Source organism: Mchenga conophoros, linkage group LG3 (genome assembly GCF_057382185.1).
Source record: "Mchenga conophoros isolate Kocher_MC1m ecotype Shallow Benthic linkage group LG3, M_conophoros_male_GT1.1, whole genome shotgun sequence".
In the NCBI taxonomy this organism is placed as follows: Eukaryota; Metazoa; Chordata; class Actinopteri; order Cichliformes; family Cichlidae; genus Mchenga; species Mchenga conophoros.
Window position 1 is genome coordinate 82,527,521 of NC_140528.1, and position 24,193 is coordinate 82,551,713.

The window sequence follows — 24,193 nt, forward strand, 5'->3', positions numbered from 1 at the left end:
TCTGAATCAAGGAGGGGGCCTAAGGGTTATCATCTTACCATCTTATAATGCTGTGATTGCAGCCATTCCCCAACTCTCTGTGAATGGGACTCATGGCCACCGATCAATGGTCAATCAATGATCATTGGTGATTAGTGTTTCACCACTGATCATGACAATTTACATATTAATGATCAAGAAACTGCCCTCACAGCCTTTTGCTTTGCTAGTGCTTGTAGTTTCAGTCATTATGCAAATATACTCTTTATAAAGTTGGGGAAACCTGCAGTCAGCTGAGACTGAATGAGTTATAAAATGTTTCTCCCACTGAAAACACTTTTTCCAGATAAACAGAATCACCTTTTTGGGATTTCCTTACGTGGATGATTGAGCATGCATCAAGACAAATCTTTAAATTGTGTCCTTGGATCTTCAGGAAGCGTTCTAACCAGCTCATAAAATAGAAAATCTGTTCTGATAAATTGCCAAGACTAAAACCATTAAAAGTCTTAAAAAAAAAGATTACTAAAATATATTGTGGAAATCTATCATGCCATTCTCTTCAAGGCTGATGATATAACAAAAAGGGGGAAGAGTGCTGCATTAGAATAACTGATAAGATTTTGTTAGCCTCAAAGAGGAAGGAGTTTATATTCCATCGTTAGGTACTGTGGTACTGTTTTAAAGTTAAATACCCAGATGTACTAAAAATGTGAAGTATGTTTTTTGTTTAAAGGGTTTTCTTCACTAACATGTTCTTTGGCATCTCATCATATTACTACCTGTTGCCAGTGAATCTAGTTAAAATGTTCCTCCTGTTTTTTTAGACGTGTTGCTCAAATTCAAAAGGAGTTAATATTTTGAATTGTCTCTCAGCCTGGTTCTGCTGCGGTTACTTCCTGTTAAAAGGGAGATTTTTCTTCCCATTGTCACCAAGGGTCATCTAATTGTTGGGTTTTCACTGCATTATTTTAGGGCCTTTATCTTAAAATATAAAGTGCATTTAAGCAACTTTTGTTTTATATAAATAAAATTAAATTGAATTCACAATTTTCACAGCATCCCAAGTTTTTTGCAATTGGGTTCAATTTCAATTTTTGTTTATTCAGTTTTATTAATATAGCATCAAAACACCACAACAGAGGCTTTTGGGTAAAGACCCTGCAATAATAAGGGTTGTATATGAAACACTGAGCGTTGAAAACAGTTGTCTTTAAAACCGTCTGGCCATCACCCATCGAGGCTATCTTTGTAGTGAACATTGTACGCTCACCACAGGTCTAAAAGTGCAAACAACTGCGGGTCATAAAGAAACTAACATGAGGCCTATCTCACATCTATTGTTTAAAAAATGGCCACAAGAAAGTCTTGATCCGTTAAAAAGGTACCAATGATGTAGTAGCTGTGATTACTAACATACATGAATTAAATCTGGAGAAAATCAGGATTTCTTTAAAAATCAGAAAACACAACAGGGTACCCCTTGTTAATTGCAGCCTTCTCTGCTGAGGGAGGAGCACCAACTCATCATAAGGTGGCACTGGTGAACACATATACGTTTTGTCAAAGGTTACTTGAATGTCTGTGTCTTTCAAAATATTGCAAATATAATCTTTTATTTTGTATGGCAGTCATTTTTAATAACAACACGGCAGGCACAGTTTTGGGCAGATTATGTTTGTCCAGTTTTTAAATTAAAGAGAAAAGAAAAATCTATCAGTATGCAAATGTTCCTACTTTTATCATTTCAATGACTTTTCCCTAATCTTCTGCACTAGCAAGAGTATTGCAGTCTGACATTCATGCGTGTGTGTCCTGCCTTGGGGATTAACACGCCTCTACTTCCTACAATGCAGCTGGTTTGTTTGATTTTTTGTTGGATTTTTATTGTCTAGAAAATGTATGTTTGATGATGCACAGAACATGCAGAACTTATAGTTAAGCCATGCCAGCTTATACTTGAGTTATTTCACTATCTTAACCTCAGTGAGGTTTTTGTGCAGTTACCTGTAACTTCACTGATTGTAAATGTAAAAAGAAAAACTAACATGTTTGGGTGCATTCAATGCAATCCTGAAGCGTCACGAGGATGACTGGCAGTGTCACCTGCTTGTGTGTTTCTGGGAACCACCTTATTTCCTGTTTTCGTGTCACATGACATGTTCTGTCTATTTATGCTAACAGTCAGAAAGTTAACCATTTATATTTACACTAAGTGCACCTTTCACTCTGTAGGACACAGTATTTATACTTATATTCTTTTAAAGCCATGTTTGTGTTAAGTATATGTGCCGTAGCATGTCATTATTTGTGTTTGTTCTCTCTGTTTTTGACCTGGAGTGTGTATTGAACTTTGATTATATAGTTAATACTAGAACCTTCTGTACCATCACTGCTCATAACTACTGCACTGTCATTAGATTTAAGTTATGTTAGCTTAATTATGGCAACCTTAATTCTTACTGCTTTGTATTAATAATCCGTCAGTATCATAACAACACTTCTTTTTTTTTTTTTACCACTAATATAAAGTCCTATCGCTATAGCTACTGCTATTACTAAGGCTAAAATACTTGCAGTTATGCTGTTTATAGTATTAGTTTCTACTAGCAGTAATAATAATTGTACTAGCCTACAACCTGCATGTTGACTTGCAGCATTACCCTCCTACTAACGTGCCAATTGTAACTACTGATAATGACGCTCCGATCAGATCAAAGCGAACTGCTAGCAGCCGTTTAAGAGAGTGTTTGTGAGTGTCAGACAGAAATCTGGAGTTTTGTTTTACTCATCGACCTTTCTGTTAGCGCTGAGACTGTGGGTTCCCTCCTGCTAGCAGTCTTGTTGGTTTCGTTTCCTTGCTGTTGCTCATTTCTGAAGTTTTAAATCTTCGTAATTATTCTGTCTGTTGATGCTTTCAAAATAAAATTCATACTTCACGTTTCCTTGCAGAACAAGTCAAATCCCCGTTCCTGGCTGTGGTAAAATGCAGCTATATTGGTTGGCTGCTGCCTCTAAACATATCATTATTAATACTGTGTGTTGCTCATAAAAATTTTATATTCATGAGTTACTGTTACTTTTGCATATGGTGGTTGTTGCTGTGGTTTCCCTAATGTGTTTTTTTTTTTTTTTTTTTTTGGGGGGGGGGGGGGGTGTTAGCAGGCGATGAAGCAGATTTTCAGTGTCTTCTCGCTTTCTCTCTCTCTCTCTCTTCACAAAATTTCTGTCAGTTCTGACTGTAATAACCGACAATAAAAAAAAAAAATCCTAATAAAAATCCAGTAGACTATAACTATCAAGTGGACCAGTATAGCTAAAAGCCGTAACGGTCCACTTGGGAAATTAAATTTGTTCTTGGCCTTCAGGAGAGGCCAAAAAAATTAACTAATTTCTCTGTCTACCTCTTCTTAAACTTAAATTCATCTACAATATTAATTCCACGCATGATCACACTCTAAAACTTACATTTTAAACAAAACACATTTCATTATATAGAACGGAATACTATTTAATAATTTATCAAAACATCAATTTGAAGTGGGAAGCATAGTGATACTTTGCACATTTTAAACGTAACTTTAAAGTAAAGTGCCTGTAGAAAAAACTATTATTATTTGTATACTACTAGAATGGATTTTGTAATTCCTTAATTTCACGTTGTTTACGAGGCTGGTTCTGTTGGTGGTCTCGTCCTAAAAAAAAAAAAATAAGAAGAAAGTCCTTCCTCACCACCGTCGCTCAAGGACTGTCTAATTGTTGGGGTTTGCACTATAGTACTGCAAGGGCAGCTTGCCCTATTTCGGGAAAAAAAAATTACTGAATGAGAAGCTGTTACTCAGAATAGTACATTTTCAGCGCTGACTGCGGATACGGATGCTTTTATTTTTTTAAGCATGGACTTCCTGCTGCTTGAAAAGTGAGGTATTTATAGGTGGAGGCGCGACAGCATTGCTCCAAAGCTCCTGGTTCCCCACTGCTCTGCACTTGCCATCATGCTGAGGACTGCTGTTTTTGTCTTTATCGCGTGCTGTGCGCTTTCAGGTAAGACCCCTAAACAATACTAATATTAAAATAAACGAGATCCATATATGAAAAAGAAAGGCGTAACTCACGTCAGATCTCGCTGTTATTTTTGTGCTCAAGTGCCACAGTAAGTGTTTAGAGTCTACAAAGATACTGTGTTATATAATATATAAACAAAAAGGCTCAAAATGGGGCTTTGTCTGTGTGTGCTTACCCACGGACGTTGTCACGAAATACAATGTATGTGAAACTCTACTTCACAGGGACTTCCTAGATTGTGGGCGAGACAGAAATTTGTCTTTCGATATTGTTGCAAGACCGAGTCACATGTCTGCTGACAGATGACAGCTGTTGTTTTTAGAACATGATTTCCGCAACCGAATACAAACCTTAAACCTACCTTAAAGTTTATAACTTCACTATTCGTATTTTATTGATTAATTGATCAGTCAAGAAAATCGATTGCTTGATTTGTAATGAAATTATTTTGTTTAATGTGCAGAGACCGTTTATACTGATATCTTGTCAATTTATTTATAAGCACATTTAAAAACAACTCAGGTTGACCAAAGTGATATACAGACTAATAATAGAGAGCAGAAAGGGAAAAGACATACACACACATTTCCATCATAGAAGCTTTGAGTAATCCCGCTCTACTCTACTCAAACTACTGTTTGATCCCATCAAACAGTAGTTTGAGCAGCTGGTAATGAAAGCACATTGGACCTTCATTTCATTTAATATCATTAAATGTAATGATAAAACTACCGTGTGAATAAATACATAGCCAGAACTTATTTAAGCAAAAATGTAAGCAATAAGAAAGTTTGTGTTTTCTTAGCGAAGCCCAAAGTAACTAAAAGTCAGCTAATACAGCAACAGTAAAGTAAGAGTTCATTTAGTCTGGAATTAGTATGAATGCTGAAAAGGATTCTTTGTTTCTTTGTCCCACAAGCGCTGTCATTGGCTGGAGACACAAACAAATCCAAACCTTCAGCAACTGTAGCCCCTGCAAGTCAATTTGTCAGTTCAAACACCACCAAGCCTCCAAAACCCACCACCAAGCATCCAACCACCACCACCAAGCATCCAACCACCACCACCAAGCATCCAACCACCACCACCAAGCATCCAACCACCACCACCAAGGCTCCAACCACCACCACCAAGCATCCAACCACCACCACCAAGGCTCCAACCACCACCAAGGCTCCAACCACCACCACCACCACCAAGGCTCCAACCACCACCACCACCAAGGCTCCAACCACCACTACCACGGCTTCACCAACGCCCACACCTAGACCCTCCGCTGGCTTGACCGTAGGATACTACAATATCACAAAAAATAAAAGTGAGACCTGCCTGAGGGCTCAGATGGCGCTGCAGATCCGAAAAGTATCAACAAATGTAGGTTTCTTAATATCAACTGTCTAGCTTTTTTGTTTTCTTTTTGTTTGTTTTTTTGTTTTGTGGCATGTAAATTAGTCTTAACATAGCATATAGATATTCTATTAGCAATACATCCTAATGAGTCCAGCACGAGGATGTGACTCAGCTTTCAGTGATTCAGTTGTCAGCAGTCTTCAGGAAGAGAGAATTTGCTATCATGCAAGTTTAATTTCCTCATTTTGTTACTGTAAATGGTTAAATATTGCCAGTGTTTGTGTAACAAGACAATCGGGTAACTTACATGACCCATGAACTAGAGTTTCTTTAAAGAAAGTCTGCTGCTGCCTTGTTATCTTAAACGAATTGTCTTGTGTGTGAATGTGTGTGTGAATGGGTGGATGACTGGTTGTGTAAAGCGCTTTGGGGTCCTTAGGGACTAGTAAAGCGCTATATAAATACAGGCCATTTACCATTTGTTCTTCTCTGTTTATTCCCAGGCAATCTTCATTGTTCAGCCACATCTAACCAGTACTAGTGGAAGTTGCAATGAAAACAGCGCCAACCTTAAGATTTCCTTTAAAGAGGGCTTCATTAACTTCAGCTTCACCAAGGTACTTGGTGAACTCTTTTCCCAAAGCCTGTGACATATACAGCATTATAAGATCAAAATGAGGTGGTTAAAGAGGTGCTGAGGTCAGCCAATCATTCATCTTAACCTGAAATTACCACAGTTACCCTATCCTGCACATTTATGACAAGAACGTCAATTCAACCTCTGACGTCCAAGTCATGACAACCCTAACTTTGCAATCTTAGGATAAGATAAACAGATAGACACCTTATTGGTCTCAACCATGGGCAATCAGAATGTGTAATTTCTGTTTTTATTAAACTGAGCTCTAAGTTTCAGGAAACAAAGTAAATAATCACTCTAACGTCAAACAATCACATTTCCAAAAAAAAGTCTGTTCCACATTTTTCCAAGATGTAGGATTAGGGTTAGCACTTCAGAGTGTTAACAGTTTCCTTGACGAGTAAATCTATGTAAGCTGGAAATACTAGTCAAGCGAAATAAATTGCAGAAGTGTTAAAAGAGAAGTAGCCCATAGGGAAACTACATCAGGCGGCTTCGCCCTACTGCATCCATGTGATTCATTCTGTGGTTTTGTAAGTGATAGTCTATCTGAACACTTAAAGTGTTTATGTCAAATAAAATATACAGCTGAGGTGTAATTATACCACCAACTGCAGCCTGGTTGTCCTTATGTCATATTTATTATGCACAAAAATTAATCGATTTGAATTTATTATCCCAGAGAGTTGGTTCTGTTCACTTGAACATTGTGTTTCCAGCGAGAGAAATGTTTCAAGATATTTCGCACTCATCCAAGTGACTTCCCCTGTCTCTTTGATTGTGCTTCCACAACTCCCATACAGTGTGGGCACACGAAAGAATGAACTGTCTGGGATTTCCTTTGTTGGAGGATTGAGCGTGCATCAGTTATCATTTTCAAAGATGCAATATGGATTCATAGCCAGAAAAAAATAAAGATAGAAGGAAACATTTGTAATTAGTTTGCCTCCAATATAAATGTTAGCTTAGTAGAAGTGCATGCTGCTCCTGGTGGCAACTTTACTGTAAGCATAAAAAGATCCAACAGCTTTTAATAAAAGCCCCACTTGTGAACTGGTCTCAATAATATCACAATAAAGAAAGACACACTGCTGAAAATCAGCTTTCAGTTTTCAGAGTCAAAGCTGACCAAAGCTTCTGGGACTCTGGGTTACTTTCATTTTCTTTCTTTTTTTTAAAGTGAGGGTTTTTTTTTTTAAATTCTGTAGTCTGTTCTGTAATGGAGTATCTACTGCGGTAGTAATATAATATACTTTAATATAGTGCTATCATATTAAATATTAGATTGTAGTGGTTAGCCTGGCTAACCAGATTTTAAATAGACACGACAGCCAGGAATAGTAGATTGCTTTGTTATGTAGGCTGGTCTCAAGCATGTGTCTGGGGTTAAGAGGAAAACAGTAATACGTTGTCAAACTGGTCGGATGAGCTGTTTCCTGTTTCACACTTCAAATTCAAATGCTAGCAGCATGTGTACTTGCTGAAACCTGTTTATCTGTTGTAAATGAGCACAGAAACTCTCTGACCCAGAAAAATGTTCAGTGGATTCAGTAAAACGAAAACCAAAATGTCACATTTGGACACAGTGTTACATTGTAAAAGGTTCCCTGTTTGTTATAATTCCTCAGAGTGTTCCTAATAACACCGTCTACGTTGATGCCGTGTCTTTCAGCTTGAACTACCCTTTAACCACAAACGGTAAGTCAATGTTTATTTCGTAACATTTTCACTGATGAGAGTTTGGACTCACTGGATGTCCCCTGATACTTTAGCTACAGGTAAGTGTTGCACATGGATGGTAAACACAGAAAAAACACAAGCTGCTGTTTCCTTGTTTGTGTGCCTGCTCAACAATATACAGACAAGACCTGTGGAGTTACTGTTAAGCATGTCATGCTACTACTTTCAGTGTAATATTGTTTAACTCGATTGTCGCGATACTTGATTATCGGTCTGTAAAAATTGTCTTTCTATTTCACACTTGCAGGTACAACTTACAATGCCAACAACAAGTCAGTCCATCTGTTCCCTGCACAGATTGGACACTCCTACTCCTGCAGCGCTGATTCTATTTACATGGGCAACGACCTGTCCCTGGATGTAAATTCTGACAGAACGCAAGCCTTCAATCTGACCAAGAACAACTTTGGCGATCGTAAGTGTCCCTGTGAAGAACAACTAATCATTAAACCATCCTCAGTCTTAAAAACATTGTTAGAGCCAGTATTGGGATTGCTGTAGCTCAGGAGGTACAGCTGCTTAGCTACTAAACAGGAGGTTGGTGGTTTGATCCCTGGCTGCTCCAGTCTGCATCCTTGGGCAAGATGCTAACCCCAAGTTGCTTTCTATACATTGGAATGTGTGTATGTTAGATAGTAAGCACTTATGTATAAAAAGCATAGAAAGTGCTAGTGTGAATGAAGCAAGTTGTATAAAGTTCTCTGATAGAGTAGAAAAGCGCTATATAAGAACCAGTACATTTACAATAATGGAAGCAGGAAATGTCCATCGAGCTAGGTTTGGAAGTACTCTAGTCTAAATGTTTTCCATTCCAAGTCAAAAAGTTGTAGTCTCTTATTCTCAGGTTTGGAATGACTTTATTTCTTACAGCAATGCGTAACTTTCAGACTTAAAACACTTTATCTTTCATGGGGATTTAAACTTTACACATCCTATTTGAATAATATTCTCCAAACAATATTTTAGCAAATGATGTAATATGATCAGCATACAAAAATGTGTATAAAGTTAAAAACCAAGGTCCTGAAGCCAAAGCAAGGAAGCAGTGATTATTCATTGCTGCATCAGTAATAGTCCTTAAAAACATGTAATGCACAACACACGCGGTTGAAATTTAAAAAATCGGATACTTCCTCGTGAGTGGCTTTTCATCATTAGAGTTTCCAACAGTGGAAACTAAAGCAGCTGCGTGACAGCTTGACAGTCGACTGCTCTGGAATGCAGCTCAGGAAGAACAGGTTTAACTACAGTCCTAAGCAGATTTCATAGAATAGTTACGTTTCATGGAACGCATTCATGCTCCATTATCTTTGTCAGTTGTTGGATTGAAGAATAAAATTTAGCCTGAACAGACAGTTTGACTGAACTCTGTTACACACATCCACAATCTTCCAAAAGTGACATTTGACATTTTATCAGTTCTTAGAAAACTGGTCACTTAAAAAAGTGATATGTTGTTTAAATGGGAGTGTGTGTGTGTGTGTGTGTGTGTGTGTGTTTTCCAGGTGACTACTGTCCTGCGGACCAGCGTAGTTACAAGATTGCCATTGGAGTGGGAGTGGCACTGCTGGTGCTCATCGTGGTGGTGGTAGTGGCCTATCTGGTGAGCCGCAAGAGGAGGACCGATGGCTACCAATCCCTGTGAGGGGGATTGGCCAGAAAGGGATAAGCAGTCACTAAGACCTTCTTAAGTGGATGATTACTGAAACCTGTCATTTCTGTCTTTGTCTCCTAATTTAACTGGTTGATGGTTAGTTACAGTTTTCATTCAGAGGTATGTGCTACTTTAAACAGCTTGATTGTACAATTTGAGAATATAAAGTTTTTTAAATTTAGTTTTAAACGAGTTAAATGTAGATCAGTTTGAATAACAAAAGCATACTGGTTTTCATTTTATTGTCACAGCCACACACTCTACACTCCATACAGTCAGGTTTTGAAACGCCAGTATGACAAGTCGAGCGCTTACTTTGTCATTTAATGCCAGTTGCTAGGATGTTTATTTGTGTCACTATGGTACATAAGCAGTGTTTGGATCACAGAGTTGTATTGTTCATTATTGACAACAGCGGCCCCCCGTTATGAGTCATAATCCAACTGTTGCTATCACTTAACTCAAGAGTTGTGAGGTAAAAGTCATTTTTAATCATCTTTTCTTTTAAAATTAGAAGCAGCCTATTTTTAAAAGCATTACTGATTTTTTTTTTTAACTGTTACAGGATGTTGTATTAAATGTTTGTTTTTTTTAATCGCATCTTGTATGCTCTTAATTTTTTTTCATAAAAAGGGAGGTGATGGTATACTGTGTTTGGATCATTAGCTATCATCAGCTGAAGGGATCATCAGTTATTGCACTGATCATTGTCTCAGCCTACTTTCTTTGCCTTTGTCAAACTGTAGTGGAATGGAGCCTCCATGTTGGTCATTAATGACTTTAGTCTAATCCTGATAAGATTTTTAATGGCTCATGCACGTTTTATTTGGTGTTTATGCCGAATAAACAACAATGACACAAGGGAACCACTAATTGACAGTAGGGAACTATGCAGTTTAAACAACAGTAACTTAAAGTAAGCTGTTCATTTGCATTTTGGGTTCATTTGTGTTTCTAATTTGGATGTCAGATAAAGAACAAATGTATGGTTTATTGCAGCTTATTCTGAAGTGGCCAGTAAGAGTAGAGAAATATGTAAATGACACTCCATTTAAATTTTAGAGCGTATAAATGTTGAACAGCAGATTGTTTTGTTTAAAATTCCTGTAACACAGAGAAGTGAGAGGACATCTGAACCCACTCAATCTATGTATGTTTGAAGTTTTTTAAAAAGGAAGAAAGCAATAGGAATGTCAGTGCTATTACATTTAACTTTTGAAATGCACAAGCTAAATTTCTCTGTAGGTTTGAAGCGGGGAAGTAAAAAGCTCAGAGAGATGTCTCAAGAATTGAACAAATGCAACCAAAACCTTCTGCGTGCCACCGTAACACCATACTGTACCAACAAAGGAGTTTCTCTCCTGGTGTCAAATGTATTCGTGTGAACCAACTCTTCAGTAATACTTTAAATGATTATTCGTGTGCTTTTGTTGATGTAATAAAAAAGGGATGTTGTGATGTTATAACTGTGTCAGTGACTGGCAGCTCCACTCTTACTGTCAGGGCAGGCAGAGGCTGTGAAATGAAGACATCAGCAGAAAAGTTAGACTTTACTGTTGTGCACAGCATGTGAGCACTTTGTACCTTGTTTTTACGCCCTTTTCCAATAAAAATGATTATATTATTTCTAAATATGTGTCTGTGCTGATGGTATCACAAAACTATAGAGGGCATAGGAGCCGTGGCAGTCGTGGAAGAACTGCATTCTCCACATACTACTTTTTCCCCTCAAAAAAATATTTTCCTAATACTCTTTGTAGAAAAATCATATCTACAAAAGCCCCCCCCCCCCCCCAAAAAAAAAACAACAACAAAAAGACAACAAAAAAAAAACAACAACTTAGAGATTAGTGTTGGAAACAGCAGAGAGAAAGAGCATCGGAAAACCAAAAACAGAGTAGCTGAGATCATAATAAGCGAGAATGACAAACTTTAGCTTTCTTATGTTGTCTTTGTATTATTTTCGGTCAGGTAGTCAGGTATAACTAAAAAAAAAAAGCAAACATAGCAGCGCTAAATACGTGTCATGATCAAAACACTGTGGGAAAACTGCACTTGTACTCGGAGGACATCGTCATGGTCCGCCCCCAAGAGGATACAGCAGCTCGTGCCAAAAACCGATTGTCTGCCAAAAAGTGATTTCCAGTGTTTACATGTGTTTATATTATATGTAATGTCTTTACTTATATTGGTAAATAGACTAAAGTGAACAGGGTTTACAAAGAGGTTATATGGTCATCTTATCAGCTTGTTTGCTCACTGTACATTTTATACATAGCTCTGTGCAATTTTTCCATACATATTTCTGTACATTGTTACATGTATATACGAACTTCAGTTGCTTATGTATATAGGAACACTTTGTGTCTCCCTTTTATATTCTATATTCTCCTTGCTATAAGAGCTGTGTAACACCCAAATTTCTCATCCGTGGGAAAATAAAGGTTTATTCTATTCTATACTGTGTAAAATGTGAAAATTACCTCTTTTTCAAGTATCTTCATGACTCTGTGTTATTATACCTACATTATAAGCAATCGAGTACTTTTTAGCAATTTAAAATATGTTTACAGAATTATTGTCATATTTGTTGTAATGTCTGCTGTCCTTAAAAAATGACATTTTTTAATGTCAACAAGATTTTTTTTATTTTTTTTACCGTATTCATAGAGGATATTTAAACTCTGCCAAAAAAAACCCCCAAAAAACTGCCTGCTGCTTCTAACTTGTAACAGGAATGTTGTTTGTGGCTCAAGGTGACTTGATATCATTCACGATGGATACATTTGACATTTCACATAAAAAAAAAATTACAACAGTTTAAAAACAGGAAATCCCTTTTTGCCACTACACCCCGATAGAGGATTGGGTGGGTCGAACTTCCCTACAAAATCCCGAGGTCAGCATATAAACGAGGGAAACTGGCGAGCTGTCTGGACGAAGTTACAGCGGATCTTGTGATCATGGCAGGTAAAATATCGATATAATAATTCAAATCTAAACGATGGTGTACAAGCGGTACACTAGAAAAAATATTATTGACATTATTATCGACATTTGTAGCTTAGTTGTTGTAACTGTAGCCTCTACACAAAAACATCGTGAAACTAACTGATCAGCCGTCTTGTGATACAACACCCATCGTGTGCAAACACGGGTGTAACCATCATTTGTACAAATCCGCTTTTCTAGGTTTTTGTGGATTTTTGCTTCTAACCAGATGCAGTTTTCCGCGCTATCTTTTCAGCACCCTTCTGCTGATCATGTCAATGAGCTAAACAACCAAACAACTGTAATCTCCACATTTCGACTTTTTTCTCAAAGCAGATTTTTGGCTTTAATCGCGAATTTCGACTTTATTCTCAAGAGGAGCGATTTTATTTAATACTTAACAACCTTATTTCTCGGTGCTAAATTTACGATGTCCCCGCTTTGGTTTAAGGGGAAATGAGAGAGCAGCAGTGCGTCTGATAAAATCCAGATGTCGGTGTTGATACTGAGGCATGTTTGCAATCCAGCTGTTTCTGCTAAATCTGCACATAGACTGCGCGCCGACACACGCCTGCTGTTAGTGAGCAGAGAAACAACAAATACCCTCAGCACTGTTATTACGGTACAGCACAACCCCACGATGGAATCTGCCTTTTATTGTCACCCTCAGAGATTCTGGACTCTGAGTAAACACAGTTATAATGTTAATATAAACCCAAACTTACATGAATACCGCTATGATTTGCAGTGAAGTTTAGCAGCACAGTTTGGATACTGAGCTGAGTCAAAACTGTGCAGCAGTAACAGAGATCTTTTCACTGCTGCTTTCAGAAGAAGTACCAGCTGTGGAAGAAGCCATCAGCCCAGCTCAAAGTCCTCTGGTCACACTCACCTTCCAGAAACACATCCACAGGAAAGAGAAATACCTGGAAGCTGAACCCAAAGCTCTGGGGGTATTGTGTGTGTGTGTGTGTGTGTGTGTGTGTGTGTGTGTGTGTGTGAGTGAGTGCGTGCGTGCGTGCGTGCGTGCGTGTGTCTTCAACTTCAACTAGTTTATATATACACACTATATTGCCAAAAGTACTCACTCATCTGTCCAGATCATTAAATTCAACTGTTCTAGGTTTATTTTCTGACACCTTTTCCTGACTTTACTTCAGATCACTCAGATCAGCCTCAGTGTTTTCACGATGCTCAGCACCATTGTGTTTCTGAGTAACTGGGGTAATACGTACGCTGTTATACCTTTCTTCATCTCATCTCTCCTGGTAAGTTTGCAGACACTTCACACACAGCATTAGATGAGCAGAGAAACTATATAAGACAAGAAAACTTGCATTCTTCATAACTACTTGCATCCCAAGTCCAGCTAGAATAAAAGATGAAATGTTTTCAAATAGTGACATCTTTGCTGCAGGACAATCACTGATCTGCAAAATGACACCGGCACTTAACAACCTTGCTTTTTATATAAGAAGATAACTCAAAATATAGAGTTCTCTGTTTCAAAGGGATGTAGTAAATAAGTGTAGTACCCATCAGTGTAGACTCAGAGTGACTGCAACATGTTGGCAAGTTGTCTGTGTTATAAATTAGATTAGTTATTTAATTACCTTCGCCAGTCTGTTTAATTGCAGTCATCCAACTACTACTAGCAAGCTAGATAGCTAAATACAAGAAAGTATGCTGAATGAAAATATTGAGTGCAAATTCTACTCTACTGGAGCACTTAAAGCATTTTATACAACATTTCCCATTCATACAAGCACTTCCTTTCATGCCTGAGCGCTTTCTAGCTAACAATCACACTGCACTGAATCCACTGAGGGCAACCTGTACATAGTATCATGCCCAAGGATGCTTTGGAACACAGACTGGAGTAGCCAGGGATCGAACTACCAGTTCATAGAAAAGTTGCACTACCTGTTAATTCTGTTAGTTGGTTAATTCCAGACTTGGGCCTAATGTCAGCCTTCTTGTGTGTGGTTTTGTTCTCTGTACAGGTGATAATAGCTGGGAGCTTAGCTGTAGCAGCAAAGAATCTTCATCTGCCGACAGTGAGTGTGCACACAAGCATGCACATACAACATAACAGCTTAAAAACAGCAACCACAGAGTACGGGAAGATATTTACCGTATCAGTTAATGCCACTGTTGAAGTCCCCTGCCACAGAAACAGAACAGCTCTCAGTCTCACTTCCTCACTGAGTAAGGCTGAATGCAGCTGGTTGTTACACATGTCAAGTGACCTTGTCCCTGACATTTTACTGCCAGGACTGGCAGTGACCAGTACATGCAACAGCACATATGGCCAGGATGTAGAAGCAGTACTTCTCATAATACAGCAGACAGACACCAGCAGTCACCTTGTTAGCAACTAGCTGGAAACAAGTGGGAGGAGTGAAACTGACTTTTTATATCAGGATTGAAATTTAAAGTGGTTTTTTTTATATCTTCTTACACAATGTATCCATGTCTCCAAGCAAATAATTGTATCAGCTGTTTTTCTCAGCTAAGGGCCTGCTTGGTGATGCAGATTGTGGCGTGTGTCGCTTCCATCGTCAATCTAGCCTGCACTCTGATTAAGGATAGCACACCCTATTACTGCTGGCACTCTTACACGATGGACTACGGTGAAATCTGCCATAAAATTGAGGTGAGTAACAAATGCCTTCTTTATAAGAATATTGTTATTATATTTAGTTGAACTACATTCATTTTATTTTCAAATTAGTGGAAGAAAGGGAAGTGTCAAACTAAGAACTATCTATTGTCTTCCATTATTCTAATGTGGGAAAATTCTTGAAAGAGTAGTTTTCAAACAGCTAACAGATCATCTGCAGCATAATGATTTATTTGAAGAGTTCCAGTCAGGTTTGAGAACTCATCAGTAAAGACGCTGGTGAAGGTTACAAATGATCTTCTTATGGCCTCTGACAGTGGACTCGTGTCTGTGCTTGTCCTGCTAGACCTCAGTGCAGCGTTCAATACTGTCGACCATAATATTTAATTACAGAGATTAGAGCAGTACATAGGAATTAGAGGTACTGCATTGCAGTGATTTAAATCATATCTATCAAATATATTCTAATTTGTTAGTGTAAATGGAGAGTCCTCTTCACACACTAAGGTTAATTATGGAGTTCCACAGGGTTCTGTACTAGGATCAGTTCTGTTTACATTATACATGCTTCCCTTTAGGCAATATTGTTCTGGGTATCGCTTACATTTTCACTGCAGATAATGCCCAGATTTATCTGTCAATCAAGCCAGATGACATAAATGGCATGGACAACCAAGTGTGGGCATGCAATAACTCGAGAATGAGACAGAGCAGAAGTTTAAAATTAACACTATGGGTGCGTCTACTACGAATCTCGGACAACTTTGATCCCAAAGTGATCATGATCACAGATTTTCAGAAGTTTTCTGAAAATCCCGTGAATGCGAGTGTAGGATTTTTCAAAAAGATGGCTTGGTGCATCTACTGAGATAACTGGCAGCCACCAGTATTTTCTCTGTATTATTGTAAGGTCTCTATGGTAAAAATGGTAAATGGCCTGTATTTGTATAGCGCTTTACTAGTCCCTAAGGACCCCAAAGTGCTTTACATATCCAGTCATCCACCCATTCACACACACACACGCACATTCATACACACACATTCACACACTGGTGATGCCAAGCTACATTGTAGCCACAGCCACCCTGGGGCGCACTGACAGAGGCTATCTCACAATATAAAGCACCTTGGGGCAGCGGGCTTGTGATATAGTGCTATATAATTCAATATAGTTTTATTTATTTATATAAATATGGAAAAACTACAATTATAATAAATGTAAACAATATAAATGAAAATGAATTGAAATAGGTGGAATAGTAATGTGACGGCACTTCACAGTATGCTAAATGCACAATTTAATGAAGGAAGTTGAGCTGAAGAATGACATGAAAGATGTCCATATGTCATGTGTGTGTATTGTGTTCTATTTACAGAAAATCAATGCCCACTTTTGTGCTGGAGGTATGCTCATCCAGGCGACTCTGTTTGCCATCTCTGTTACTTTGGCTGCCTATTGCTGTAAGGTGGTCAACTGTTGTGGACCACCGGCTAAACTAGTGAGTAGATGCTCATGATCGCAATCGCAGTGCACTGTCACATTGTCATATTCATTAATGCCTACACACAGGCATTTGGACATGTGTGGAGCCAAACTATACTTACAGTTTTGAAATACCCTGTTTGTGTGTCTCCAACTACAGTTTTTTGCTGAGAATGTAGTGGCACAATCTTCAAATATTTGGTCAGTTTGTCGAGATAGAGCCTCTTTGCAAAAGTGCTCTGACGTTTTCAAAGACAGTTGTTCCTGCTGCCAGTTAACTTTGTTAACCGTTAACTGTTAGATTTGTGCTAACAATCTTTCAAAATACACAAACAAGGTATTTCAAAACTTTACTTACACTTGTGCCATTTGTGGTTTTCAATGCATTCTGGCATACCTGCCCCAAATCCACTTCATGGCAATCGATTATCTTGCCATGACTTTGATGGGTGAGGTTGAACGATAAAATTAATTCATGAACACAGCAGAAGGGTCAGGAGTGCCAATATGACTTAATTAAATAAGCCATTGAATTGTGTAATTAATTAATTACAATTGAAAACAACTAAATAAAAAATTATTAAATCTTTTACATGAAATTAATTGACATGATATGATTGATTAATTATTTATATATCTAATTAATGATTTATTTTCAATTATAATTATTTAACCATGGCACTTGAGGCCCTCCACAGTAAATTAATATTTTTTTGTTATCCCATTAAGAATAGGCCACACAATCATTGTTACTAACTTTAGACAGGGCTCATAGAGGTAATGATATTCAACCTTATTTTCTGTGCCTTTCAGCCAGTGATCACCGTACAAGCCCCTCCCGCCCAGGAGTGAAGATGGGACAGGCGCAAAAGACTCACGTACAGCCACAAAAATGCTCCAGTACAGTCTTGAGTTAAAACCAAATTAGTATTTTGAGAATAACAATCATGCGTAATATCAAAGTGGCACTTTACCCTCCATTATATATACACATATATATACACACATATATATATACACACACACATATATATATATATACACACACACAAACATACACACACATCAAACAGAAAACAGGGGGACTTCCAGGCCAAGGAACAAGGCACATTAGCCAAATCAGTTCATGGAGGTTGACCAGGAAAAGAAGAAGCAAGAAACTGAGACTTGGTTAATACGACTATTAATTTGTGCTTGATGTCCTGTGAGCCGCCTATTACGCAAGCTGTTAACTCTCAGAAACTTGTCCTCTGATTCAGTTGTGTCTTTGGGTTTGTCAGACCTCTTCCTGTCAGAGTTTGTTACTGAGCCTTTTCATGGTGAAGGAAACTGTACTCACTGACACCTTGACTTTCTTTGCAATTTCTCTGTAGGACAGACCTTGCAATAAATAACTGGAAAAATTGGAGTGGTCTAAACGTTTTCACCTGTAGTGTACATATACATATTCATACGTATACAAATAGTTCGCACTTCAGTCACATCACGGCTGATTTAAAATCCTCTGTGGTAGTGTACAGAAAAAATATGGGCCAGACTTATAGCTCAGGGAACCATAACCAAGATTATACCCCCAAAACAGTTATTCAATTCAGTTTTATTTATACAGCGCCAAATCACAACAACAGTCGCCTCAAGGCGCTTTATATTATAAGGCATAATATTACAATAATACATACAGAATGGAAGAATTAGTTATCAGTCATGTATAAAAACTGAAGATTTTATTCTGCTTTTTAAATAATTAAGAGAAAGTGACAGAAACAAGACAAAAGTTAGGCTGGAGTTCCTGCTATCACTGGGTAAGGGAAAGGCAGGAACATCATGGATATGTTGTCATCACAGGGCTAACACAGAGATTCAACCATTCACACGCCCATATCCACACTTAGAATTACCACGTAACTATTAATTAATACATGTGTGTACTCTGCATATTCTCCCTGTGTGGTTTTCCTCCCAAACAGACTCCAGCAGACTGGAACGAAGAGAAGACAGCACTAACACTACATCACTCGCACCTAATTCAACACTAATAATGACAACAAAAAAAGAGTGTATCCTGCCTCTTGCCCTATGATTGCATGAGTTAGAGGTTCAAATAGATTGTGAATGAGAATTTGCTGTATAACTTATGGTGAAACATGGCTTCTAGTGCTCAGAGTAGTCAGTAAGGCTAGAAAAGCACCATATTAATGCCAGTCCACTGACACAGTCGCCACAAACTGCAGATCATGTTGGAAGCACGGTCCTTTCCACGCAATGCTCCAGTTCTTCTGACAGTGATGTGATGTCCAGTGAGAAGTAAACACATTTTTTTACAGCTTCCCCTTGTTCATATCTGCAGTTTGTCTGCCCAGTGACTCTGCGGAAGATCAGTACAAATTAGCAAAGTAATTAAGCACCTTAAATCTTCTATATTTACTCTTCATTTTATTCCAGATCTACTGGTGTGGTGTACACACACAAGATTTCTGAAAGGGATGTGACATTTTAAGGCCCAACTGTACCTATATGTCCAGTTACGTAAATTAGAATGCATACAGTCTTTATCAATTAGAGATTGAATCAGAAAGATCATCTGATTCAAATGATAAAATGCAGAAACAAAGTGTGAAAAACTAAGTACATATGTAAATAGGCAAGTAGAAGCCAGTACTGCTAAGCTCAAATGCACATAATTAACTGATCATCAAGTCTGAGCACTTCTATGAAAACAGAGGTTTTGGCAGTTTGCAGGTCAGAGTAGAAAATTGTTATATAGATTACCACTCAGAATACCATACAGCATCAGCCTCGTGCCAACAAAACAACAAAAAAACAACAACAACTTTATTCCGATATTAATCGAATCTAAAATTAACATTGAATTAAGATACTCGTGTGCAACAGTGTCAATCATCTTTGCCTCCAGCTGACAGGCAACTTTAGGCTCACAGCTCCTCCCCCCACTGACAGCTGAAGTAGTTAACATGCATTACACTGAGCAACACTTTCAGAGGAATTTCAGAGCTCAGTAAAACTCTCATTTCAGCAACACTGAAATATTAAACAGTTATCATAAACGTTAGCCTGGCTGGCACACACAATAACATTAGGTGTTTAGCATTAGCAATTACCCGATAGCCACATTAGCCATCTGTTATCATTAACATTGCAGCCAGCGAACTGCAATTAGATAAAAGACGAATAATTATTGCAGAGCAGATTACGGACACATGGATAAGCAGGCAGTTTGCTGGCTGTGCAGAGCAGAGGGGAGACTGTAGCTGAACTGAACAGAACGGAGGGGCCAGAGAGTGGAGAGCTAATCCTGGCAATTAAAGATAAATAATAAAAATGGAATAAATTATAAATTTGACTGAACAGCACACAGTACTACTAATACAGGATATGAAGCAGGCAAGGAGGTGACCGGGGCAACAGACATCCAGAGGCCCCCCCAGACCACTTCAAGGACAATGGCAGCCCCTACCTGGAGAAGAGCAGAGGTAAGCAGCCAGCAGCCACAGTTCAGAAGGCCCAGGGCCACAGAAATGAGCCCGCAGGTGCTGCCGGCAGCCAGCTGTGCCAGAGCAGACTGAGCTCCAGGCCCAGGACCTGAGACCCAAGAGCACCACGCCCACCACCCAAGCAGGGGCCCATCAGAGCCAGGAGGGCCAGGTCATGCAAAGCAGCCTTTGAGAGTGAGCCACAACCCAACCGAGCACCCAGCCGCAGACACCGAGAAACACCAATGCACCAGCCAGTGGGTGGGGGCGCCAACCAGCACCAGCACTGGCACCAGAGGTGAGGACCCTGTTCAGTGTGCCCACCTCAAAAGGCCCTATATGTATGTGTCATTAAAGTGTAAGGAATGAGAGTGTCCAAGTTGTGAAATCAGAACAACCCTAGTCAGCACAGTGACCCCAAGAATCAAACACACCAGAGGCCAAAATTCTTCCACTGCCATGGGAGAGACTGATAACGTCATAAGAAAATGATTACTCCGAGTTGTGGCTGGTAGACGTTGTTCTACAAGCTACTGAATCATAGGGTGTACTTGGTTTTCACACACTGCTTTGGCATTTTGTCTTAATTTTGCACATGAAAAAAATAAAATAAAAAACAGAAATACAGTGAGACTCCAGTAACCGCCTCCGGCATAATCAATGTGAGCAAAGCTTTTTGTGAGAGGCTTTAGAAAAGAACCAACAGGAGACATGCAAATAATAAAAGTGAGTAATGAACAGAGAGCTGAATGTATTGTATCTAAACATACTGAGCATGAGATGCTGTAACTAACTTGGGCTGCAGACAGCGTGACCTCCTCCAGGTCTCCGAAGCAGCCGTGTTTATGTCGGATGAGACTTCCCCACAGCATCGAGCTGTCGCAGGAAGGACACTCGCCCTCAACTGGCAGAAGGTAGGATGGCTCAGACCTCAGGAAATATCTGGCAAGGCAGATTACATGACCTCTCATCCCACAGGAAGGGTGGACACAGCTCAGCTTCTCTGACACCTCAAAGAGCACAAAAGCATTACATTGTTTACATTAAATTCAAATTTCAAATTCAAATTTTATTTGTCACGTACACAGTCATACACAGTACGATATGTAGTGAAATGCTTACATTACATTACATTAAATTCAGCTAAAATTTCAAGTAAAGTTTGAACTATTACTGGTTCTGGGACACAAAATAAACTTTCAAGATATTTTCAGGCGAGACCTCGATTTATGAAGACATCACCTGTTTGTAAAAGTGCTCCCACATTTTCGGAAATGCCTGACATCCCACCAGCTAGCAGTAGATAGTCGACTGGGATGTCAAGGCTCACTAGAGCCAGTCTTGTGTCAAGGTAGTTATCCCCGACAGAAGTTGTTTCCCCTGCGTCGGGAGCCCGACTTTGCACATTATTTTCAACCCTGCGTCGTTTGGATACTCAGTGGAAGTTAAAGTTGAGTTGAATAAAATTCACTTAGATAACTTAATGTTCATTTCAGTATTTTATTTGTTCCTGAGCAAATCGGCTTGGCTGAGACTAAAGTAAAATAAAACAGAGGAACAGGTCAGGAGCTTTGCTGCAGAGCAGGAAGCTCCACACATTCTCTCCACTGCCTGTTTATTTGAAGAAAGGTCATTGAAGTAGTTTAAAATGTTCCTAGATTAAAAAATATATATCAACAATGTACTCAGATGGATATGATTTGAAAAACAAGTATCTAAACAACCAAACGATATCTGAGCCATTGAGTATTTTGATGAGTTAATCCTGCTGACCATTAAAGACATCCTGCTGTTTAAACTTAACAGAAATGTGTAAAAGCACTGATACTGATCTGTTAGATAACTCTACCTTGATGTGCTTCTCACAGAGAAAACACATGGACGCCTCCTCCTCTTCCTCGTCCTGACATTGTAGCGAGGGTGTCTTTTTGGCTCTTACGGTGCCAAAAGCGATGGGGATATGGAGGGGAGGCTGCAGGCCAGGCTCAAAGTCCATCCTGTACTCCTGTTTGAGCCAGCGCGCTGTTAGCGGCAGTCTGTTCCATGGCGCCACCCTCAGCATGTTGGAGACGACTCGCCAATGGAATTCCAGGCTCGATTCTTTTCTGGAGCGCCGAGATACATGCACAAGCCTCCTGGAGGAATGAGGGTGCTGCCACGCCCACTCAAACTGGCACACAGAAACATGACAGTCACACAGCCACTCAGGACAGTGTCCAGCTTGGATGGAGCTTGCAAAATATTAATCTGATTTGTGTGAAGTATTTTCCTCATTTCACTTGGTGCCTAAAACCTTGTCTGTTTTCAGTCTGGTTCAATTCTATTTATACAGACGACAGTGCCACAAGGTGCTTTATACTGTACGGTAAAGACTCTCCACCAAGTAAACACTAAAACCCAACAATGAGAAGACCCCTATGAGCAAGCACTTTGCAACAGTGGGAAGGAAAAACTCCCTTTTAACAGGAAGAAACCTCTGGTAGAACCATTCTCAGGTAGGGACGGGAATCTGCAATTCCATTACCGGTAATAAAATATAATGTTCAAAGTAGTCTTTAAACATTTCAGGGCCTTTCAAGGCATCAGAACTACACCTGAGAAGAGGAGAGATGTTGTCTGTTGTGTGTGTGTTTCAGATTTATTGGAAATGCAATTAGGCTGTGACATAAAAAACATAGTGTCTCAGAACACAAACACTATGGTCACTATCTCTTCTACTCTGTGGTTATTTTGGTGCTAAGACTAGCCACGGATGATTTTGTCTCCACTGCGACAGTCTTCTGACCACAATAAATCAAACAAGACTAGAGTTCAGATTCCAGAGTTCATTTAAACTGAACTCTGGAAACATTCAACTAAACTTCAGCTGTTAATGTTTGATCATGAATCTGACCTGTCTAGCGTGCACATGCAGTCATGGTCATGTTTCATGTTTTTCTTTCTGTTAGCTTTAAGGATCATTGTCTGAGATGAATGGTTGAAAATCATGCTCAATTTCTGTGCTGAAAAATGGGCCTCTATTTATTTTTATCACTCAGTAAACATACCCTCCCCCCACCCACCCACTCACTATCATTAGGTGAAAAAAATGACAAATGGAAATTTCATCACCTAAAGCCCAGATTGGCAGATTTCTGCTGAAATCCAATGATTTAAAGCAAAGCAAAGAAAATTAATCATCACATTTATTATATACTAACATTTGCATGAAATTCCAACTGACAAACTGTAGAAGATTGGACGACCACATGTAAAGAAACAAACTCTGAAAACTGTGGACGCATGAAACTGCGCTCTTATTGCTATGGGCTTGGGTGACACTTTATTATAGTCACAATGGCGCTCTGAGAGTTTTTGATTCATTTCCATCACTTATAGATTGGACAGTGTCTTGATACTTACCCTGAGAGCAGCAATATCAGATGGGAAGCCGTGGATAATGAGGACCATCTCCCTGTAGACAGACGGACACAGTAAATAGTAACTAATGTCCAAGGTGCGGTATACCGTACAGTATAAAGTTGCGAGGCCCTACCACGGTCCTCTCCCGCTGGTCCTCTTGGCCCCTCCTCTGTGCCTCCCAGCATTGTGCTGTCCTATCCTTCGCTCTGGGTTCACAGTGAAGCCGATGTAGATACGGCCTTTAAATTTTGGATTGATGCAGTACAGCATATACACCCCGAAGAAACTTTCCACCTCCACTACCATAGTAACAGCATAAGCAGACTACTCTCATAAGCCCAAGACTGAATCACGACTTTACCAGATATCGGTCACAGTGGCTAACATTGGCTACATGCTAAAGTATTATACAGGTATAATACACACCAAATAACTCCAAGTATTGTTCAACACTTACGTGACTTTTGCACAAAATCTTTACGTTTTTCATCCACAGTTAGCCACCTCCGACTGCTTGGTCGCTTTAAAAAAAAAAGTACATACACATAAACAGCCTCTGTATTAGTAGTCGAAAAATCTGCCTGATAAAATTCAAAATTCAAAAAAGCGTAACGACGCAGAGTAGCTAACAAAAGCGTAACATCTTATACCAGTCAGGCTATACTAACACATCTATGACTAAAGATGTCGGATACGTGCAGTCTTTTCTGATTCATTAATCGAAACTGCAAAACTTTAGTTTGGCTTTCTGCATAGACCTCTAGTGTTATGATTT

The 24,193-nt window shown here is 39.1% G+C and overlaps 3 protein-coding genes across 5 annotated transcripts; 2 read left to right on the forward strand and 1 right to left on the reverse strand.

The window, feature by feature from the left end:
• The first annotated feature begins 3,872 nt into the window (after positions 1 to 3,872).
• On the forward strand, positions 3,873 to 11,060 carry LOC146581110 (lysosome-associated membrane glycoprotein 1-like). The gene is made up of 6 exons (XM_085267488.1): positions 3,873 to 4,023; positions 4,964 to 5,418; positions 5,898 to 6,011; positions 7,663 to 7,732; positions 8,022 to 8,189; positions 9,280 to 11,060. Exons 1-6 carry the CDS (start codon positions 3,975 to 3,977, stop codon positions 9,417 to 9,419), a joined length of 996 nt encoding a protein of 331 aa, XP_085123614.1. The 5' UTR covers positions 3,873 to 3,974; the 3' UTR covers positions 9,420 to 11,060.
• A 1,210-nt stretch (positions 11,061 to 12,270) lies between these two features.
• Positions 12,271 to 17,933, forward strand: LOC146581111 (membrane-spanning 4-domains subfamily A member 4A-like). Of its 2 annotated transcripts, none has more exons than XM_085267492.1 (7): positions 12,271 to 12,398; positions 13,251 to 13,372; positions 13,580 to 13,687; positions 14,423 to 14,476; positions 14,932 to 15,075; positions 16,419 to 16,541; positions 17,339 to 17,933. In XM_085267492.1, exons 1-7 carry the CDS (start codon positions 12,392 to 12,394, stop codon positions 17,375 to 17,377), a joined length of 597 nt encoding a protein of 198 aa, XP_085123618.1. In that variant the 5' UTR covers positions 12,271 to 12,391; the 3' UTR covers positions 17,378 to 17,933. The 2 variants fall into 2 exon arrangements, with proteins under 2 accessions (XP_085123618.1, XP_085123619.1); XM_085267493.1 differs by having other exon boundaries at positions 12,300 to 12,398; positions 13,254 to 13,372.
• On the reverse strand, positions 17,927 to 24,140 carry slx1b (SLX1 homolog B, structure-specific endonuclease subunit). 2 transcript variants are annotated; one of them, XM_085267491.1, is made up of 6 exons: positions 23,876 to 24,139; positions 23,552 to 23,717; positions 23,419 to 23,470; positions 21,866 to 22,186; positions 20,811 to 21,026; positions 17,927 to 18,890 (listed from the first exon to the last, which is right to left on the reverse strand). In XM_085267491.1, the coding sequence occupies exons 2-6, from the start codon at positions 23,686 to 23,688 to the stop codon at positions 18,861 to 18,863; spliced, it is 756 nt and encodes a 251-aa protein (XP_085123617.1). In that variant the 5' UTR covers positions 23,689 to 23,717; positions 23,876 to 24,139; the 3' UTR covers positions 17,927 to 18,860. The 2 variants fall into 2 exon arrangements, with proteins under 2 accessions (XP_085123617.1, XP_085123616.1); XM_085267490.1 differs by having other exon boundaries at positions 23,552 to 24,140.
• Positions 24,141 to 24,193: the final 53 nt, after the last annotated feature.

Coding starts and splice junctions, on each gene's coding strand:
- LOC146581110 (XM_085267488.1), top strand. CDS start 3,975: ATGCTGAGGACTGCTGTTTTTGTCTTTATCGCGTGCTGTGCGCTTTCA. Junction 6,012..7,662: donor TTAACTTCAGCTTCACCAAG/GTACTTGGTGAA, acceptor ATAATTCCTCAG/AGTGTTCCTAATAACACCGT. Junction 8,190..9,279: donor CAAGAACAACTTTGGCGATC/GTAAGTGTCCCT, acceptor TGTGTTTTCCAG/GTGACTACTGTCCTGCGGAC.
- LOC146581111 (XM_085267492.1), top strand. Junction 13,373..13,579: donor CTGAACCCAAAGCTCTGGGG/GTATTGTGTGTG, acceptor ACTTTACTTCAG/ATCACTCAGATCAGCCTCAG. Junction 15,076..16,418: donor AAATCTGCCATAAAATTGAG/GTGAGTAACAAA, acceptor TTCTATTTACAG/AAAATCAATGCCCACTTTTG.
- slx1b (XM_085267490.1), bottom strand. CDS start 23,724: ATGGTAGTGGAGGTGGAAAGTTTCTTCGGGGTGTATATGCTGTACTGC. Junction 22,187..23,418: donor CTGATATTGCTGCTCTCAGG/GTAAGTATCAAG, acceptor TCTGTGTGCCAG/TTTGAGTGGGCGTGGCAGCA. Junction 21,027..21,865: donor TCTGTGAGAAGCACATCAAG/GTAGAGTTATCT, acceptor GTGCTCTTTGAG/GTGTCAGAGAAGCTGAGCTG.